Source organism: Malaya genurostris, chromosome 3 (assembly GCF_030247185.1).
Source record: "Malaya genurostris strain Urasoe2022 chromosome 3, Malgen_1.1, whole genome shotgun sequence".
In the NCBI taxonomy this organism is placed as follows: domain Eukaryota; kingdom Metazoa; phylum Arthropoda; class Insecta; order Diptera; family Culicidae; genus Malaya; species Malaya genurostris.
The window spans coordinates 297920463-297940763 of NC_080572.1; the positions used below are offsets into that span (position 1 = coordinate 297920463).

Genomic DNA, 20301 nt, shown 5'->3' on the forward strand with positions numbered 1-20301 from the left:
AGAAATGAGCCTCATCGCTGAACAAAATTTGTCGATAAAAAAGCGGATTTTCCGAATGGACCACCTAAGACGCAGCCGCGGTCAACATTTAAATGAAATTATCTTCAAAAAGTAAATGTCATGTACCAATCTAACGTTTAAAATAAAGAACCGATGAGATTTTGCAAATTTTATGCGTTTTATTGTTTAAAAAAGTTCTCAAGCTCTTAAAAAATCACCCTTTATTTTCAATTTCATACAATGATAAATCATGCGTGTAAAGTCGTAAGCAACGGTGATTTTAAACGTATTTTTAATTCTATGCTTTACACAGCTTTTTTGAAAAAGTTTGTACTAGCTTGGAAGTCTGTTCTCTGTGATAAAGCTATAGCAGGATTGAATCAACATTGCCAATCATATAAACTAAACGTTGGTTTACATAACATCAGCCGGAATAAATATTTTTTTCGTTTGATTAAACCAACATTGTTATTCTGATAAACAGAGAACATTGTTGATGTTGAAGGGAGAAATTAATTCAAAACAATTATATTCTAGCTAGATATGGTCATAAATCAAATTCAAAAATCTACTCACTAATTTTAAACATGCTCCATTTTTATGCCTGAACATGAAAACACCTGTTTTAATCCACCTAGTGGTGTAAAAATGCCTTTTTCATGTCAATCATACTATCGTATCTAATACTGTGGTATTCTTTAAAATATTTTTTTCGATTCTTGAAAGAATAACCGAAATCGGTTTGTTTGACCGGCTACTGATTAAAACTATAAATTGGAGACGATTTAAGGTCGATTTAGAAATTTGTTTACGGGTTTTCGCCCTTTTCAGTGATGGTATAAAATTTTTATCACACTTTACCCTATATTTCCGGATCCGGAAGTCGGATTCGGAAGAAATTTAAGAATTCCGTATGGGTCCACAGGATCTTTCATTTGAACCTAAGTTTGTGAAAATCGGTCGCGCCATCTATGAGAAAAACGATAAAACATATTTTCATTTTTTTGTACATTTTACTCCACAACTCCGGAACCGGAAGTCAGATCAAAATGAAATTCAGGAATTTAGTATGGGACTTAAAGAGCTTTCATTTTAAACTAAGTTTGTGAAAATCGGTTCAGCCATCTCCGAAAAAAATTAATTCCCATAATTCTGAAACCGGAAGTCGGATCCAAATAATATTCAGGAATTATGTATGGGAATGAAGACGCCTCCTATCCGACGATTTGAATGAAGACGCCTCCTATCTACAGCAGGGACCAACGTAGTCTACGACTGAAAGAGTAAAAGTAAGTGTGAACTAAACTATTTTATTAAAATTGTTTAATACAAATAACTTGGGTCGAGGATAATGAAAAAATGCATTCAACGCTCCATGCTCGCAGAAATTTAGAGTCGATTTTAATACTTAATAAACGAATAATGACCTAAAGCTATCAATATTCATGCTTTTTGAAAATTCCCTCGCGAAACATACGCTCCCATTCAGATCCATTCGGATACTCGTACATCGCAATCGCTTCCGGTTTCAGTTGGGTGGAGTACCCCGGCGAATCAGGAGCAACATAACAAGCAGCATCATTCACTAACGCAGGATTGACGAACTGCTCGTGCTGTTGATCTACGAATTCAATCATTCTTCCTTCCATTGAACACGAAACGGATGTATAATCCCACATCTGCAAGTGTTGAACCATCTCGCAGAGTCCAACACCTCCGGCATGAGGACAAACTTTTACTGTAATAAAACGATTATGAATAAGAATTTAATAGAAATGTCACACAGGCAAACAAACCGCCGAATTTTTTAGCCATCAAATACACTGCAAGAATTTCGTTGACTCCACCTATTCTCGCTGAATCGATTTGACAATATTCTAAGGCTCCAGCTTGTAAGAATTGCTTAAACATAACGCGATTGCAACACATTTCTCCGGTTGCTACTCCTATTTGATGATCTCTGTAAAACAAACTTTGTTCTTTAATCAAAAGATAACATTTGTTCAATCAAACTTTAGTGCTTCGGCAATTTTCTTATGACCCAAAATGTCATCGGGTGATGTCGGCTCTTCGATCCAGAACAATTTGAAATCTTTCAACTGTTTCATCCACTCAATAGCGGTGTCAACATCCCAGATTTGATTCGCATCTACCATCTGTACCAAATTCCGTAAGCATTTTTGACGTTTGAATATTCTATTTTGTTACCAGTTTGTTGTGCCATCCAATTTCCTGTCGAACCAGTTTACATCTTTTGAAATCATTCTCCAAATTTTGTCCAACCTTGATTTTAAAAGCTGTAAATCCAGCCGCTAGATATTTGCGACACAATGTACGAATCTGTTCATCGCTATATCCAAGCCAACCTTAATGGAAGATTGATATGAGTTAATTCGAAGATACAAAATGACAAACATACCAACTTGCGTCGTATAAGCTGGATAACCGTTCAACACAATTTCTTCGATCCGAGCGCAACGATTCGTATTACTCTCGGTTAAAATGCGTATTGCATCTTCGGGTGTGATTGCATCGGTGATGTAGCGAAAGTCGATGGTGGATACCAGTTCCTATGTAAAAGTTTTTATAGTTAGAATATATTCAAGTTTCTCGAATCTGTATAAAAAGGTACTCAAAACTCTGTTTAAACATGTTTTATTATTTTTATTAACAACTATAGACAATATAAACTTAAATATCAACTTAGGAACTAGGATTAATTCAATCAACACAGATATGGAATCGTCACTCTAAATAAGCAATAAAATCGTTATAATTACTCAATTTTTTTCATGAGTACTTCTTGGAACAAGTTTAACATTAAATTCACTGATATAAGATATATATATATATATATATATATATATATATATATATATATATATATATATATATATATATATATATATATATATATATATATATATATATATATATTTTTCATTTTCTTCCAACTTTGTCATGTTTTTCTATTGGATGTAACATGTTTTTGCGATTGAACCGTTCAATGGATATAAAATACGTATCTTTCAAGTGGAAATGAGAGCACATCACGAAAATAAATGAAAAACACTTGAATTACCAGATCATGAGTCAATTGAAATATATATTGATGAATGAAAACAAATAATAATGAAGTTTACAAGAAGAAACAAAACAATTTCACGTGGATTTAGTAGCACTACGATTTCTCAAAGATGTCTACACTGATTTTCAAACATTTTGAATCAATTGTAAACAATACAGCTCCTCAGGTGAAATTAACTAATTTCGGCTACACTTTTCGAGCTCCGGTTCCAGTATTGAATCGTTTCTCACAGCTTAATCGTTATCTCAAAACGGACCAAATCGAATTTCAAAACTAAAAATTCAAATTAAAGAATTTATGATCCCACACAAATTTAATGAATTTTATCCAATTCTGAATTCCGATTCTGGAATTCTAGGGTGATGAGTTTTCAAAATTCGAACCCATTCAGAAGATGACAGTTTGACTCAAAGCTATTGCAATTAATTCGTCATATTAATTTATGGCCATACGAATCTTTGTGGGTTATGCTGGTTGCTGAATACCAGCTCAAGAAGTACAGTAAATAATGGCGAAAAACTCTGGAGTGGAACATAAACAAATCATGGAATGTTCAATCGATTGTCACAAGCTTAGAATAAAATTCGATCCGTTTTACGATTGAAATCTCAAATTGCCGCTCAAAACGACGGTCATTAAAATAATGTAATGAGAACTAAACCACCGATGAATATTCATACAAAAAACACATGCGAATTGATAAAAAAAAAGGTACCATCTCACTGCTAGGTGGATTAAGCACGTTTTTTCTTTGAATGATTGCAGTCTTATATATATATTATATTTTTCCATTTTTAGCGCAATTTCTTGGGGTGCCGGTAACTGAACACTTTTTTTGAAATTGACAAAATTGATCACTTTACTAAATTGATTATCAAGTTTTTTTTCAATCAAATGATTCAACTTAGTTTTTTATTCAGTTGTTACCTAGGGATTTTAGCTTACCATTGATGTATGTATGTACGTATAATGTGCACTTAACTTGGCACTTAATCAGAAGTTATAAGCGGTTAAAATAAAAGGATACCGCTAACCGAACACTCTCCCCTACTGTCCTCAGATCTAGAATAGAAATTTTCATGGATTTCAGTGATACCTTGTATCAATGACATCATATTAACAAGATATCCAGCTCTCACTATTCCCGAACAAATTATTGGCAACATACTTTTTGGCGAGCATGACGCCCTCAGGCGAGTCCGCATCGAATCTCATACATAGAAGTAGGATAACAGACGTATTTTGGCCACTTCATATATTTTGGCCCGCCTAACAAACTTTATCGATTTCGTCGGATTTTATCGATGTTAAGTAACTCATTTTGCATCAATTTGAAGCTAATCACATTAAATTACCTATTGCGGAAGGGGTTTTTAAAGATATTACAATGTTTGGTGGATATTTTTAAAAAGTGGGACAAAATAAAATCAATCCTAAAGCGGGCCAAAATACCTCTGTTACCCTAGGGGAGAGAAATGTGAAATTCGTGCGCGCCAAAATAGCAGCACTCCGCACCCATAATATTGAAATGATATGTTGAATGTGATGCGTGCGATGGCGTTGCTGATCTGAAGACTGATATCGCTCCAAGCTGACAGGGTCTGCTTGTATGGTTTGTACATAATGACAACGAACAAATTTTTATCAGTGTTCCTTTTCACGCGATGTTTATTTTATTCGCTTCGCGAATACGCCCTTTGTGAAGTTTAAGCACGCAACGCGTTTTGACAGCTCAGAAGCTCAGAAAAATTTTCACTTATTTCTCAAATCGTGTGAGTGTGTTGTTCGGTCGATTTTCAGTCATAATTTCACAAATTAACGTTCCAAAACCGGTCGTCAGTGAACAAAGCGAGGATTAATTCGTTGGACGGATTGAAGTGGTGCGGTGAATAATTGAAATGCGCCATGAAACCATCGGAATGTCGGCGTAAAAGTAGTGTTTTCCCGTAAGTTGACCCCTTTCTAGTATTAGGACAAAATTGTTGCTTGTGGGTAAATGCGCGGCATGAAGTGTCTCTCTCGCAACGTATCTGAACGCAGCCTGAATGGAAAGGGAGAGGGAAGCGGCCGATCATGGTTTGCCTTGTGTATATGCGTGGATGTGTATGCGAAATAATGAGCAGCCAGACGAGGGACGGCTTTCTGCTAGTGTTGCTTGGTTTGGTGATGGTCTAAGCAAGCCGAAATTCAGACTCGTATGAATAATTACTGAGTGAAACTTTGCTTTGAGAATGAAAATAAACAGTGAGAAATACGAGAAATATTTACAAGGGTTTTGAGTGGAAAAGAAACTTATGGCGTTTTCGTTTTTAATTTGCACTACACCGGTGCAGTGCTACACTGAGGCATGAATAAACGAACAAAAATGACGAAAACATAAACAGTAACCATTGACTACAATACACGATTCCATTGCACAGAGCTACACCAAACTTTTGATGAGTGCTACACCAGTGGTATCGGTGCAGAAAAAGTGTAGCACTGGTGTAGTGCAATTGGTAAAAACGAACGGTTTCAGTGCAGCTTTCGCTACACCAGTGTAGTGCAATTTAAAAACGAAAACGACATTAAAGAATGTTCATATTTCACAGATCTGCTAGCACTGATCGACGGCATCACCATCAGTTATTCAAAAACAGAAGCGCCGTGTGCGTGGGAACGAATCGCAAGTAAATACAGCCCGATTACATATCTACTAGCACGAGGCGCCACCAGGAGGAATTCAATTCGGGTTTGTGGTTGTGTTTGGTGAAGTTTTTCTTTTGAATCATCGACCGAAAAAGAATTCTTGTTTTGAAAGAGCAAAGCACCTTGAACGTGAAGACGTTCGGCGGGCATCATGAGTGGTCGGATGGACAATTTGGAACTGCTGTCGGACGACGAGCTCCGGCTCAGGCTAATGCAGTATGGATTTCAGAATCTCCCGGTCACCAATACCACCCGTAAGCTGTTGATAAAAAAGCTCAGGAATCACATGGAAAACGAGAAAGGAAAATTGCGGCGGGAAACGAGCTACGCAACACGCTACTCTTCCGGTGAGGAATCCGATGGGGAAAAACGATCTGGTCGGAGAGCAACGACCAGCGGCACGAGCAGTGCGCGAACCGCAATGCCACCACCAGCGCCCAGGTCGGTTACAAAGAGACACAGCAATTCACCCATATCAAATAGTAGCTTACTTTTCAATAACAACAATAATAACAACAACAACCACAACAAATCGATATCACCCGGTTCAGCAAGAAGCGCCGTGTACATCTCACCAGTTATTATCAACGACAGTGAAGAGGAGGATTATTCCGGTGGTTTACGGCCAACGAGTCGAGTTTTCGGTTAGCGTTGTTAGCGTATGGTTATAAGAATTAAAAATAATTCAATATATTTTTGCTTTTGTAGGAAATTCATCTTCATCGCCGAGTGCACTATTCCGCCGTACCGCCCCCAGCAGTACTTATTCAACACCGACAAGACTTCCCGCCAGCATAAGTACGGCAGCTGCCACACAACTTCCTTCCTATCGAATAGCGGGAAACAACATTTCAGTGGCTCCATCCAGCAACGCATTGACCAGGCTAAACGATTCGTCAAACTCCAACGGTAGTGCGTCGGAGTCTCCGTACGTGAGTGAGTACACCAAACGATTGCTGCAGTTGCGGGGTGAAACAGTATCCCACGAGAACTACAACAGTGCCGTTGGCAGTGCCCTCAGTGGTGGTGCCAACAGCAGTGGGAACAATCTCAACGTGAATCACAGTGGAGTTCCGATTAGTGGGAACCACTTCCGCAGCCGGTACACCTACGCGGGTAGATATTCGACCAACCACAATGATGCTGGTGGTGGGAACGGTTTCAGTGAAAACGATATTGTGACACATGCTCAACCAAGCCCGGACCCACCGCAAATTCCACTCAGGATTGCATTGGGCAACCTGATTACAAAACTGGATGAGCACTACGGTTTCAAGCAGACATTTATTCCATGTGCGCTTCTGTGCATATTCATCGCTTTTCTGGTTTCTGTGGCATTTATGTATATGACCATTAGCACGGATATTGCCGGCACTCTGAATTCGATTGACACAAGGTAATTTTCTGCATGACATTCATTTTAGCTTGGAATCCTATTAATGAGCTGGGATTTTTCATTTTCAGGTACGACTTGTGTGATACCACGACTACAGACAGCAGAAGATGTGTGTCGCAGTCGGAGATGGAGCCGGCCTTAGAAATGTTGAAGCTAGTAGGAACCGAATTGAAGAGTCGCGTAGAGCACAGTAAGTGTGTGGATTCCACTGTGTCATATTTGATGAGTGCTGACGAGGTGTTGAAGCTGGCAAAGGAGCACTATCCGGCTGTCTTGATTCCACAACTGACAAAACATTTGCACGCAATGGAATATTTGATCGATCGGAATCCACAGTGGCGTATAAATCACTGTGACGAGAACGGCAGCGAAATAGGGTTCGAAGAAGTTTTACGCCGGAGGCCGACCAAGAGTAACTATTTTGCTATACTGAAACCGAAACTGCCGTTCACGTGTATGCTGTACAACAAATTCCACACATTCTTCGTTATTGTGGGCGTGCTGGGAATCATTGGATTGATCACATATCTGGGAAATTGTTTTCTGAAATTCGTACTGCAGGTCAAGCAAAAACGCAAAGATCAAGTGAATGGATTGATCACTGAGATTATCCAGGCGGTCAGTCAAGCCTCGTCATCTGCGGGGGGAACGGAACCATCCGAGGAGGGTGGTGTGGTGGTGGTCAATCATCTTCGAGATCGCCTGATAAGCCTCGACAACCGAAAGAAGCTAGAGTGGGCTTGGATCGAAGCTCTACAGTTTTTGGAGCGAAATGAAAGCCGAATCCAGTTTGAGGTGGGCAATCGCGGAGGCGAGGACTTCAAAATGATGCGTTGGATTGACACGGCACCAATCACGGTGAATTCGATAGCCCGGTCTGTTCCGGGAGGAGTGAAAAAGTGGCAAAGCCCAGCCTTTGATAACACCAATAAGATACCTGATCCACCAACACCTTGCCTGAAAATCCGACAAATGTTCGACAAGTACGAAGTGAACGATCCAAACCTCAGGACGATTGTACAGGATGCCATTCTGGAGAAAGTCGGACAGCGATGCAAAATCTACGACATCCAGCTGGATCGGAACACTTGCTGTGTCTATGTGCGCTGCGCTTCGGCCAAGGATGCTGGAATCGTACACGACGAAATCAACGGTTGGTGGTTCGATAATCGGTTGGTGTCGATCAAATTTCTGCGACTGGAGCGCTATCTGGCACGGTTTCCGCGATCATCTGCCGGTCCCGCTTGTCTGAAACCATCGAATCGTAACAATAGCTCGATGTCACAGCAACCGCCGATCGGTGACCGGCCATCGAACCAAGTCCAGCGCGACGACGACGAGGAAGACGAAGAGGAAGAGGACGACACTGAACCGGAGCATGAGCCAGAGTGCTAATATTTTAATTTCATCCTTAGTTTTTCTTAAATTTTAAACTTGATTAGTTGTAAATTAACGCAGCCGCCGCTTACATTGCTTTACAATTGGTGAAAATCGCCGAAGGGATAAGTTTATTTTTTATCATCGTTCAATTTGAAATTTATCATACTCTTTACGAATTAAAAAAAAACAAAATCACCGTAGCGAAACAAAACAATATCGTTAAACTTATGAACCAGAGCAAATAAAAATAAATTTTGTTGGTTTAATGTACTGTTGAGACGTCTTATAATGTAAATTAAAAACAAATCGAATTCTTATCATTCTAAGTGGCGATGGTAAACCGTAGAGGATGAGGGGACACCGCTGTAATCAGCGGTAGGTCTGATGAAATTGCGATGGAAATGCAAATTCGCATTCCGTTCATCTTATGCTGATAAAAAAAAAGTCCACGGACGTGAGCCATAATCTTGGTGAGCCATTGTTTTTATCAACAAATCAAAAACACAAACTCATTAGAGGGACATACTAAACTGGAATGCGTTATCATTAATTTTAGCTGGTTACGAAAAACAAAACGGTATCTGACAAAAAAAAATCTGAAAGTTGTTAGCATAAGGAAACATTGTAAAATATAATCGATTTAGTAATAAATAAATGGTACATCTTTAGTAAGACACGTCTTATTTATTGGTTTGCTTGATTTAGCTCCAAACGGTTGTGGAGTACTTTCGGAGGAACTCGAATGTATAGAATGGACATAAACTAAAAACTTTCAACTTCACAAGTTTGGATGCGTTCCATTTGATTACGGTGAACTGAGATGTAGAATGTCCAAAATTCAAAATTCATTTTTTGCGTTCGCATTTGGACTTCTTTCCGGAGAATTTTGGAACATTCAGTGATGAACAGGGCGAAAGGTTTCATCAGGAAATAACATTTATTGAACAGCGCTTCCACGGCAAAAGCAAAAAACAAATGTTGGCAGATAAAATAACAAAACAAATTGATATAACCATGAATGAGTGTTGTTTACTTCAAATTATAACAAACTTTGGCTCAATCGTTGAATTTTGTTTTCAAAAATGTGTGCAATCCATTTTACAAACTGCGTTAAGGGTCTGAAACCAAGTACGTATGCTAGGTCGTATTTTCTGTTTTCGAAAAAATAGCATAACTTCCACAGTTTTTGTCCGATTTTAACAAATGAAACATAATTTTGTTCGTCAATAGATAAACTCTCTGAATATCACTAAAAGTGAAAAATCTACCTTTTCTAGTTTTATTCGATGAAAACTCACATCTAGATAGTCAAACAATATACTTATATACATAATTTTAAAGGGCTGATAATATTCTTTCCAAAACGTATTAGAATGTTCAAATTGTGAAAAAAAATCACCGATATATTCATACATTAACGCGTAAAGTCTAAAAACCGCGTTTTTTTAAATAAAAAAATAGAGGGTACAAAAAAAATTGTTTTAAGCATTATTCGACTATATCTACAACTTTTACTATGTCATTTTACGGGTGTATTTTGTAACACCGTGTTTTAGGAGGCTTTTCCGTAGATTCGTACACACTAAGATTTAATTCACTAAATTTCTGTTTGAGCTGTTAGTAGAATGTTCTCACTAATAGTACTGTTGTTGTACCGTTGAATTCCACTATGTTATATCACGTCATTACACTCTCACAAAGTCACTATTTTCACAGTCACTATTTTTCCGAAAGTGTTTCAAACGTTATAATACATACATACAGATTTAATTCCTTTGTTCGGTAATATTGTTGATGAGATCTTTCGGTAATCTATAGAAATAACCGATATTTCGGTACATGGGTTTTATTTTACAACTATGCAAATTTTCACCGAACGATCAGTTTAACGTAAATTTTCATTACAGAATTCTGTATTAGATATACAATTGATACGGTAAACCTGAATAGTCGCCGAATACGGTAAAAATCGTACTGTCCGTTCGGTAAAATTATCTTCCAATAACCGAACATCTGTGAAAACTGATTGTCATGAAACTAACTGTCAAACAGTTATTAAAATATTCAGTGAGTGTCTTTTTATTAATCAAACGAAAAAAATGTTGAAGGGTTCATCGAATGGATTGAGGTACAGGTGATAAAAGTTTTTAAAACATTAGAGCCACTAACAGCTTTTTGTTTACTTACAGGCAGAAAATAATTTTGTATCACTTGTTCACTTGCTGCCAACACAAATCGTTCAAGGGTAATTTTTGTTGAACTCGACGTATTGTGCAGTGTTTTGGAAGGCGCTCATAATTCCGTACAGTCGGAACATCTGACACTTTTTAAATTTCTCGTGGAATAAAACCATTTTCTCCATTCGTTTTTGTGAATATGTGTTGTTTTTTGAAATCCGAAAATCCAGAATTTTAACCAAATGAAATCAAACAAACAAAATTTACTGAACAATCTGTTAGATCCATTTGGTTTACAGTTTACGGTAGTTGTTTGACAGTTCAGCAATTACCGAACGATCGGTAATCAATTCAATTACCGAACTGATTACCGAACGTTCAGCTGTTGAAAATTTGGTAAAAAATTACCGAATACTGCGAAATTTTCTGTGTATAGGAACGACCGAAATCCGTAGATCTGCAGATCAATCCGATGGGTTGGAGTCACTGGTGTTTATCAGCAAGTGGACCTTCCACGGCTTTGCTTTATGCGCAGTTCGCCCAACATAAGAGACAAAAACTAACAATGATTCTGACAATGATTGTGTAATACTACGTCAACAGTTCGAACAACCCCATTTCCATTTTTCGCTATAGAGATTCCTACACCCAGGGCCAGGGTTGCGAACGGTACTGGAGAATGACACGAAACATCAGACAGTCAAACCGCACAAATCTCGGTTGATATTCCAATAGGGCGTATAAGCAAGTGACAGCTTCTCTTTAATCACTCTCTATTTCGATTATTGTGATGTGATTAAAAAGATTTTCTTTAATATCACTATTCTGTTTGAAAGTCGAAAGTTTCAAGTATCATTTCATGCAAAGAGTTGAGTGATAAACGTGGGAATGCTTGGTAATTAATAGAAGAGAAAGTAAACAAAGAGAAACTGTCACTTGCTTATACGCCCTATTGAAAAATCAACCGAGAAATGACAGCAGTCGCCAACTGTACTTCGCCGTGAAGTAGCAGATGGAAAATGTCACAGGTCTAATGACATTTTCTCTCGTGAATGTCGCCGTTTGCTTTCATCGACAGCTGTTTTACCCTTTTATTCATACTGAGTATGGCTAGCCACAATAAACAGTAGCTCCTTCCAAATTCAACAACTTTCGAGAGACAGTTGCCAACAAGGCTCAACTTTGAAATTCGTTTTATGTCGACTCTCATGAAATGTAGTGGGACATGCACAAGAACGTCGTGCTTCCCATTGCAGGCGATTTTTTTTCTGTATCCTTACGTGTTTTGTTTCTCTGCACTCCCGCTGAAATTTCACGGTCGCCATTTTGCTGTACTATACAGTAGCACATCAAAATGGCGACCGTGAAATCTTCCATAATTAAGAGGCAGCCACAAACCGAGTATTGTGGCGTACTATTGTTGATTATGTGTTATCATAAATGTGATGTAGTGCAAATAAATGTATGTAATGTAAATGTATCATAAATGTGCTTTCGAACCTAGGACAGGACCTGACAATTGTTAATCCACTTCTAGGACCAGTTTCGGACCAGCTCGTGATTGGTTGAAATTGACACAAGCAAGTTCAAGTTGTTGAAATTAATATTACTGCAGGGTGGTAGAAAAAGTGTTGTCAGTATCGTCGGTAACAATGTAGTTTGATATGGCATATTTTGTTTTTCGAATCAGCTTTTAAAAATTATTAATTTCAATAGGATCTGAGTTCAATTTGTTTTTAAGTCCTGTCAATGTGCAAAGTATACGAGTACATTTAACAATCACTGGATGATGCAAAGAGAAAGCCAGAAATCGCGAAATGTGATATGGACAAAAACATTGATTATGTTAGTTTTACTTGAGAATAGTACCAAATCTTTGGATACTTCTAATTGTTAGAATTTTTCTCAAATTGAATATTTTGGATACTTTAGTTAATAAAGCAACAAACATTAAATACCCAAAAATGTGTTTAAAAAAATTTATTAAACTGTTTTAACTAAACGTTTTCTTTAAAACGAGCACCTGATCAAAATAAATTCAGAGTTATATTTTGACTGATATAATATAACATTTGTCTAAGTGTTTTCAAATTATAAATAATCGCATGTTATAAAGGGAGAAACTTTTCAGAATGAATAATTATTTCTACTGGCAACAGTGATCGCAAGGAATGTATTATTTATAACAGGGAGCAACCGGAATAAGAAGAGAAATATTCTTCTGTAAAAAGAAGCCAGTTGTCTGGTCCTGTCCTAGTTTCGAACCATCGAATTTGCTCTGAGTGAAACTGTCATCTAATTACAACACACACACACACACACACACATATATATATATATATATATATATATATATATATATATATATATATATATATATATATATATATATATATATATATATATATATATATATATACACACACCACTTATAGGCAGAAAAGTAATTTCTGGTGGACTTGACGGGTTGTGCAATGCTCCGAAAGGCGCACATAGTTTCGGTCAACCGGGAAATGACGTTACATTTTATTTAGACATGTTTTATATTTTTGCGTGGCTATATATGTTAGTGCACCGTAGTCACGACCGGTTCGAATTTTCTTCACTCGTTTCCATGAAAAATATTCAAATCCAAAAAACCTAATCGTAAGTTTAAAATGTGTGTTGTTTGATGAAATCCGAAAATGCATTCAAATTCAGAGTTTTAAACAAAAGTAAACAAACTCATAAAAAAATAATTGATTCATTCGTTAGATCCATTTGGTTTAAAGTTTACGGTAGTTGCTTGACAATTCAGCAATAACTGAACGATCGGTAATCAATTCAATTACCGAATTGATTACCGAACGTTCAGCTGTTGAACATTCGGCAAAAAATTACCGAATTCGGCGGAATCACAGATAACAGATATACAGACTCGAACAATTTTTTTCAAAATCCTGTGTAAATTTCAAATTTACTATACGTTGGACACACTACTGCCACCTACTCGACTGTTCGCCGCGATCTTTCAAAACGCTCCACTACGTTCCGGATAACAAAATCCTCCTGCCTGTTATATAAATATTTCAATTAACTACAACAATTTTAACACTTATCACACGATTTCCTAAAGTGTTAAAGACAACTTTATTTCCATGTCGCATAAATCACACGAGAATGCGACCGGAATAAAACAAAAATTAACTTGTCATTTATCCAACAGCAAAACAAAAATCTAACGTGAAGTGAATGTTGCATCCAAAATTGTGGCTAATGTGAAAGTGGCAGTACTAGTACAAGCTGTTTTGTTTTTAGTCCTGTTGTTAGTCTGGGTGAAGGGTTTCATAGAAGCTTTAGAAACTATTATATCACTTGTCAAAAGAGACACTTATTTTAATCGTAAATAAACCAGTAGCGTCTGCATAATCAATTACAAAACTTCTATAAATTATAATCCGAACTATGAGGCATTCGAATTGTTACTTGGGAATGCGTGTACGATTGGTAAAAGATCGATGACAAAAAAGGCGGGTGGGTAATGTCAGAGACAACTGGATGTCGTGAATCCGAAAACGACTGACATGTTCCTTAACACTTCCGAATATCAATTAGTAGATCAATTGTATGAATTATGCAAGCATTCCCCTTTTCCACATTTTTCGCATAAACAAAGAAGGCATCACTTAGTCTCGATTACTGTGAATTTCACACAGCGAAAAGTGCACAAATCTAATCAAACTATTCTAGATTTGCACTAAACTGAGGATATTTCCCTTCGATTTGCGAGCAAGAAATCCTAATAGTTCTAGCAGTGGCGATAGAATCCAAACTAATCCAATTTTTGTTGAGAGGTTTGTTTTTACCTGATTTCGTTTGTAGCTTTTTCACTAATGGGTGGTCCTAACGGCTATTAAAATAGCCGCATACAGAATTTTAATGTCGATTATTTCATTTCGGATTTGCATAATTTATTGAAAGAAACTATCAATATGCTGTAGGATTCGTTTCTAGCATTCAGAAGGACCAAATTTAGGAACTCACTGCGATATTCACCACTTTTCGGAACATTTTTTCTCGATTTGTTGTACAGCAGCAGATATTTTGTTCTCTTCCTCAGCATTCTGATAGGCTGGTGTTGACATGGGTCAAATTTTTCATTAGTGTACTATTGAAATACTTCAATGCTTTTGCTAGTTAAGTTTAAGTTTAAGTAAAATTTCGATTCTATTAATAGTTAGATTATATAAATCCTTTCACAGATCATTGAGCTATGAGCTTTAAAAATACGAGCAAGGCAAACGCGCTATATGAATTATCCTCTTTGATACTTGTTTATACCAAACATTTCAGAAAAGTTTAATTTTGAATTATTTGAGATTATGGCACACAACTGATAATTTTATCATAAAATTGTGATCATATTTCCGATGGCGTGTAGCAAAAATTATGTTCATTCGTTAGATACAACAAGAGATATTCACGATCAAAAACTTATCACTCTCTCAGAGGGTAAAGTCGTATTCACATCAAATCTAAAAGTAATACCAAAGAAACGAACGAATTTAGAAGGCATGATTGACAATTAATTGCCGAAGATTCAAATCTCCAGACAACAACGATACAAATCTCCTAATAAATGGGAAAACGCAAATTTACAAGCACAAATTGTGAAGAATTCAAAAATACCGTGCGCAGTAGCTTTTCCTAACACAGACATTTTGCGAACGCCAGAAAATGAAATTGCGGTCTTTCAAGTGATAAGTTGACGTCCTAGATTTTTCTGACTCGTAAATGGAAACCGGACTTTTCGAATATCCTGTAACCGACCATCACAGTCGAGGGTCATTTGAATAGTTTTTAGTTGTTGAGAAATAATTAGCTGACCGAATCGATAGGACTAAAATTTGTTGATGCCCAACTCATTGGAAGGCTTACCTCGGGATCCATTTCCGATAACAGTCTCCATACAGGCACACCTCTAATTTTACCCCACAAATCCCACAATGCATTGATGATGGCAGCTGCCGCCAGATGGGTTACTCCCTTTTCCGGTCCAATCTAGAATGGGATAAGCCAATAAGTTTTGCCTTCAACTTCGGTTATCGCAGTTGAGAACTCTTACCCATCTAAGTTGCGACTCACTGGTCAACTCACGCCAAAATTGAGCAAAGTTCCGGTAGATACTAGTCGTGGTACGATTCTCTACTAATGTCCTCATTGCTTTCACAGCCAACAAAACGATGTCAGTTCCACGGCCTCGAAAAACAATTCTACAAACAACTGTGTGGTTGGCGAGTTACATTTTTCTTACCTAACGTGAACGTTAGTCCATTTCCAAACAGACCTTCCGCCGTATTGATTGTAACGTAAACACAGGAATAATCCGGATCGGTGTGCTTTTTTTTGTGGAGGAAGGGAGGCGGAATGCTTTAGTAAGTAACCTGCTGTGAATTCATATTCTGTAACAAACCATAGCATCGGATCCGTGAGCTCCCAACGACGTCGGCCAGCGTATATCTTTTGCATCAAGTGACGTGATGTTGAAACATTTATCCGTTGATATTGATTGAGTCATTCCGAGTTTTGTTTCACTGTCCGAATTGACGAGAGTTCTCAGCTTGTTACTGCGTTCACACTGAAGGTAGTCATATGTCATTTCCATCAGTTGCTTGCGGTTTTAATCTTTGAATAATTAGATTGTTATTTGCTTTGCTTCTGTCCTATTGTCGTCTTGTGCGCAGCAGTGTGCGTAATCTGTTATCACTTTCGATTCAGCCGATTTTGTGGTGAGGTGTTTATATTACTTTTGTTTTGACCGTCTGCCAAATTCCAACCGGTCTTCGAATCGGTCTGTAACATAAGATGAAAGAGAGAACTTCTATTTTGCTTACTGTGCTTGGAATATTCCGAAATCCTTTTCCAAAAAATGAATCGTTAAGTGGGCTGTGATCCATTGGGAAACTGTTCATCTTTTGACCTCACTGAAAGACCGAAATCAGCATTTTGGCGAAAAAATTAGATGATTCTCTGATTTTAGTTAGTTATGTTTTGAGATAGCTACAAAAATCTTACTTTTGCTAATTCAGATTTTTGTCGTGAATACGACATACTTTACTATTACTTTACGCCTTTTCAAAATTTACCCTGTACAATAATGGACAAATAGATTTCTTCGTATTTCGCCCCTCACTGAAATAACAGAAAGACTTTTGGTGGAATAGTTAATAATATCTCAACAAACTTACCTTCACTTACCATGGTAATGAAAATAAAAAATTATTATTTTTTCACATATGTTACTTAACTACAGAACAAGAAACAATAATATTCATTGTAACAGAATCATTGAAACTTTTCCATTGACATTAAGTTTACATTTAATTGTTTCTGTATGAACTACACCGGCAATAATAGAAATGGTCTAATACTTCGAAAAGCACCTAATATTAACGTCCAAGAACGTGTAACATTATGTGGTTGGAAAATTTTTTGACATGAAATTCATTAAAACAAAACAAAAATGATACTAATAAATACATATAGAATATCTATTATCCGTTATATGGATTCTAGAAGATTTTGAATTTATTACATCAAGGTGCAATATACAATCTTAGAAAAACAAAATTTCCCACAATAATTGTTTGTCTAAAGTTGAAATTACCCTATAATTACATGAACTCTAAGTCTTCTACAGACTCTCACTTCAATTCAATAATCACCAAAATACTCTAACACAAGGTTTACCAATATTTCCATCGAGCACCATTCTTAAATACTAATAAATCAATTTCATATTAGCACCACAATACGTATCGAAAAAAAACTTTGAACTTACAACTCCAGTAAAAATAAACGCTTTTGTTTACATTCTGTCAGTGGGTTTTTTGCACTAGTTATCCGATATTTGGTATAGATAGATATATTATAGATGACATACTTACAATTATTGAATCGTCAAGCTCATCTGATGCTGTCATGAAAAATACGGACAAAAATATTTCAAAAGGCTAAGGAAACGATCTTATTTTTCCTTCAACATTACGAGAGGTTCATTCAACTTTAGCGAAAAATTTCTTCTGTGTTCGACTGTATGATAACTGCAAAATGAAAAAAAGCTTGTATGGAATGATTTTTGTAACGGAAATATCAAAGATCACATTAATTTCGATTCAAGAAAACATACATACAATTGTAATACAATTCCATATTTTTATGCCATTCATATAAATAGTGGAACAGAATCCGACGAAATGTGTTTAAAACTCCTTCATTGTTAAACATAAAATTATACGAACTGTTCATAATTTATTTTTAGGAATAAATTCCTCTCAAGAATTAAAATGACAATTGGTAATATATATTCTGTCTGATTCATGACCATTAACACACAGTTCACTAACATTTCAAAAGTAACTGACAGCTATATAACATAAGGATGGAAACCACACATAAAAGAAGTGAAACTCACTGAATATTGAATATATGATCATGCAAATTGTTTTATCATTCAATACTCGGAATCCTCAGTTATATATCGTTTTCAATGAAGTTTCATCCAAAATGCGGCTGGTGTTTTCTTTCAGTGTATGCATTGAACCGCTAACCCGGGTCGACCCGATCTGCCACCCTGTGACTTTTTTTGTCCCCTAGAACAAAACCGGTGGTCAAAGGAACCCATTTTGAGTCGTCAAAACGTTGTCATAGTCACGACGCATGTAGCGATGGGACGCTTGTTGTACTTCTTCAAATATTCAAATAATGATTGAACTGAAACTGACGGTGGACCGAGTTCATCGAGAGGTCCTATACAAATGATGCATGAGAAATCGTAGACAATATATCTTGAGTTTAATTTTGATAATATATTGACAAAACAAATCAAATAAATTTTCTCAATATTAAATTGCAACTATGGAACAAACAAGATGACTATTGGTACAATTCTTCTAGGTACAAAGTGGACCTCGGTATAACCGTGCACGCATTAAACATAGAGGTGTGCGAAACAGCTCCGAACCGAGCAGCTCACCAAAATGAATCGATTCGATGTATCAACTCATCAGCTCATTTAGATTCAACTGATGGTTAATTTTGTGACCCGTTTTTCTTGCGCCGTGAGAAGTAAGATTTCTTATTGATAATGTCTCATTTAATCCGTTAAAGAAGGATAGATGCATGTATGTTAGAAATAACGAAACTTGATGCAAACATTTTTTTTTTCGTTTAGAACTCCCTTTTCAAGAGCCAAAGATTCGTTCAGCTGGTAGCTCATTCCCCTCTTCACAATGCGGCGAACTGGGGAGCAAATGAGTGAGCTTGTGACCTGCGGTTCTTTTAAAAAGAGCTGTGAGCTGTCAGCTCACTTTTATGATTCGATTGATTGGAACAGCTCAGGAGCGAATTGTCCATCTCTAATCAAACAATGTTCGATCGGACTAACATCATTTTTGATTATCAGTCGTTTGGTGCATTTTACTTACTGTTACGATTGTATGGTTTACCAAGGCCTATCCGTATCTCTTTCGATTTTCACTAATACAATTTCTTTCCAGTGATATTCGTGAAATGTAGTTGTTCCAGTGGTCTCTAGGAAATAAACCAGTGTCGGATTAACGTTTTTTTTTCTTCACTCAGTACTGCGGTCTTTGTTTTCATTTAAAAGATATTTTATTCAGGCCTATTTACGTACAAGCTTTACGTGGCCGATTGAGCTGAGTTTTTAGATAATTTTGTTTGTATTGGATCTCGTTGTCACCCTTTTTTTAGGGGGAGAGGAGCTTCCATTTCCCTCCTGCGAGGATTGAGGGGCAGTTTGTTCGCGGTTCGTCTCGGCATCCATTGCCGCATCGGTGGTATTGTTGTTGATTTTGTTGCTGTAGATGCGTCTTGTTGTACATTGTTTGTTGGATGGTTTCGTTGAAGGGGATGTTTCACTGTTGTTTGTGACTGTCACAGGTGTACTGGGGTTGCTTGGGGTTGGTGTGAAGGAAGCACCGTTATCCTTTGGTGTGGTTGTCTCCTTGTCCAGTTTATCACAGGGCTTACCGTAGTGAACAGCTTTTTGGCAATATTGACATGTGGCCATCTGATTGTCATAGGTAACAAGTGATTTGCACAGTATTCTTGTATCCTGACCGAATGTCACATAAGAAGGTATAGGCCTCTTCAAGTGCATGCGTTCAGAATACCGGGTAAAAGTTCTTCCTTTTTTCTTTTTCTATAGAGAGAATCTCTCCGTATTGGGACATAGTTTTGCGAATATAAGGATCGATGACGCTTGGGGGAAGAGCATGCACACGCACTTCTATAGCACTATCTTCCATATATACTGGAATGTTGTATTCAATGTTCTCGTGCTCCACATAGTGCACATTGTTATTGTCTTTAGCGAATTGAATTGCATCCAACTCTTTGTAGAACTGGATATAAACAACATTATTGGTTTTATTGCATTGAAGTAAATGAACACGTTTAATGTCAAGATGCATTTGCTCCTTAAGCAAACCTTCAAGTTCTCGTATCGAAGGTCGAATTTTGCACGGCTTGAAGTCAACAATAATTGTATTCTTTCGTGTCGGCGGTAGCTG

At 37.0% G+C, this 20301-nt stretch overlaps 2 protein-coding genes across 2 annotated transcripts; one reads left to right on the forward strand and one right to left on the reverse strand.

Moving 5' to 3' along the window:
• Positions 1–1345: 1345 nt before the first annotated feature.
• LOC131436049 (mitochondrial enolase superfamily member 1-like) lies at positions 1346–16434 on the reverse strand. Its single transcript, XM_058604492.1, has 9 exons — positions 16182–16434; positions 16023–16107; positions 15834–15967; positions 15647–15769; positions 2420–2570; positions 2209–2366; positions 2014–2156; positions 1797–1960; positions 1346–1738 (listed from the first exon to the last, which is right to left on the reverse strand). Exons 1-9 carry the CDS (start codon positions 16371–16373, stop codon positions 1437–1439), a joined length of 1452 nt encoding a protein of 483 aa, XP_058460475.1. The 5' UTR covers positions 16374–16434; the 3' UTR covers positions 1346–1436.
• Positions 4811–9224, forward strand: LOC131436048 (inner nuclear membrane protein Man1). Its single transcript, XM_058604491.1, has 4 exons — positions 4811–5034; positions 5680–6420; positions 6485–7172; positions 7241–9224. Exons 2-4 carry the CDS (start codon positions 5928–5930, stop codon positions 8565–8567), a joined length of 2508 nt encoding a protein of 835 aa, XP_058460474.1. The 5' UTR covers positions 4811–5034; positions 5680–5927; the 3' UTR covers positions 8568–9224.
• Positions 16435–20301: the final 3867 nt, after the last annotated feature.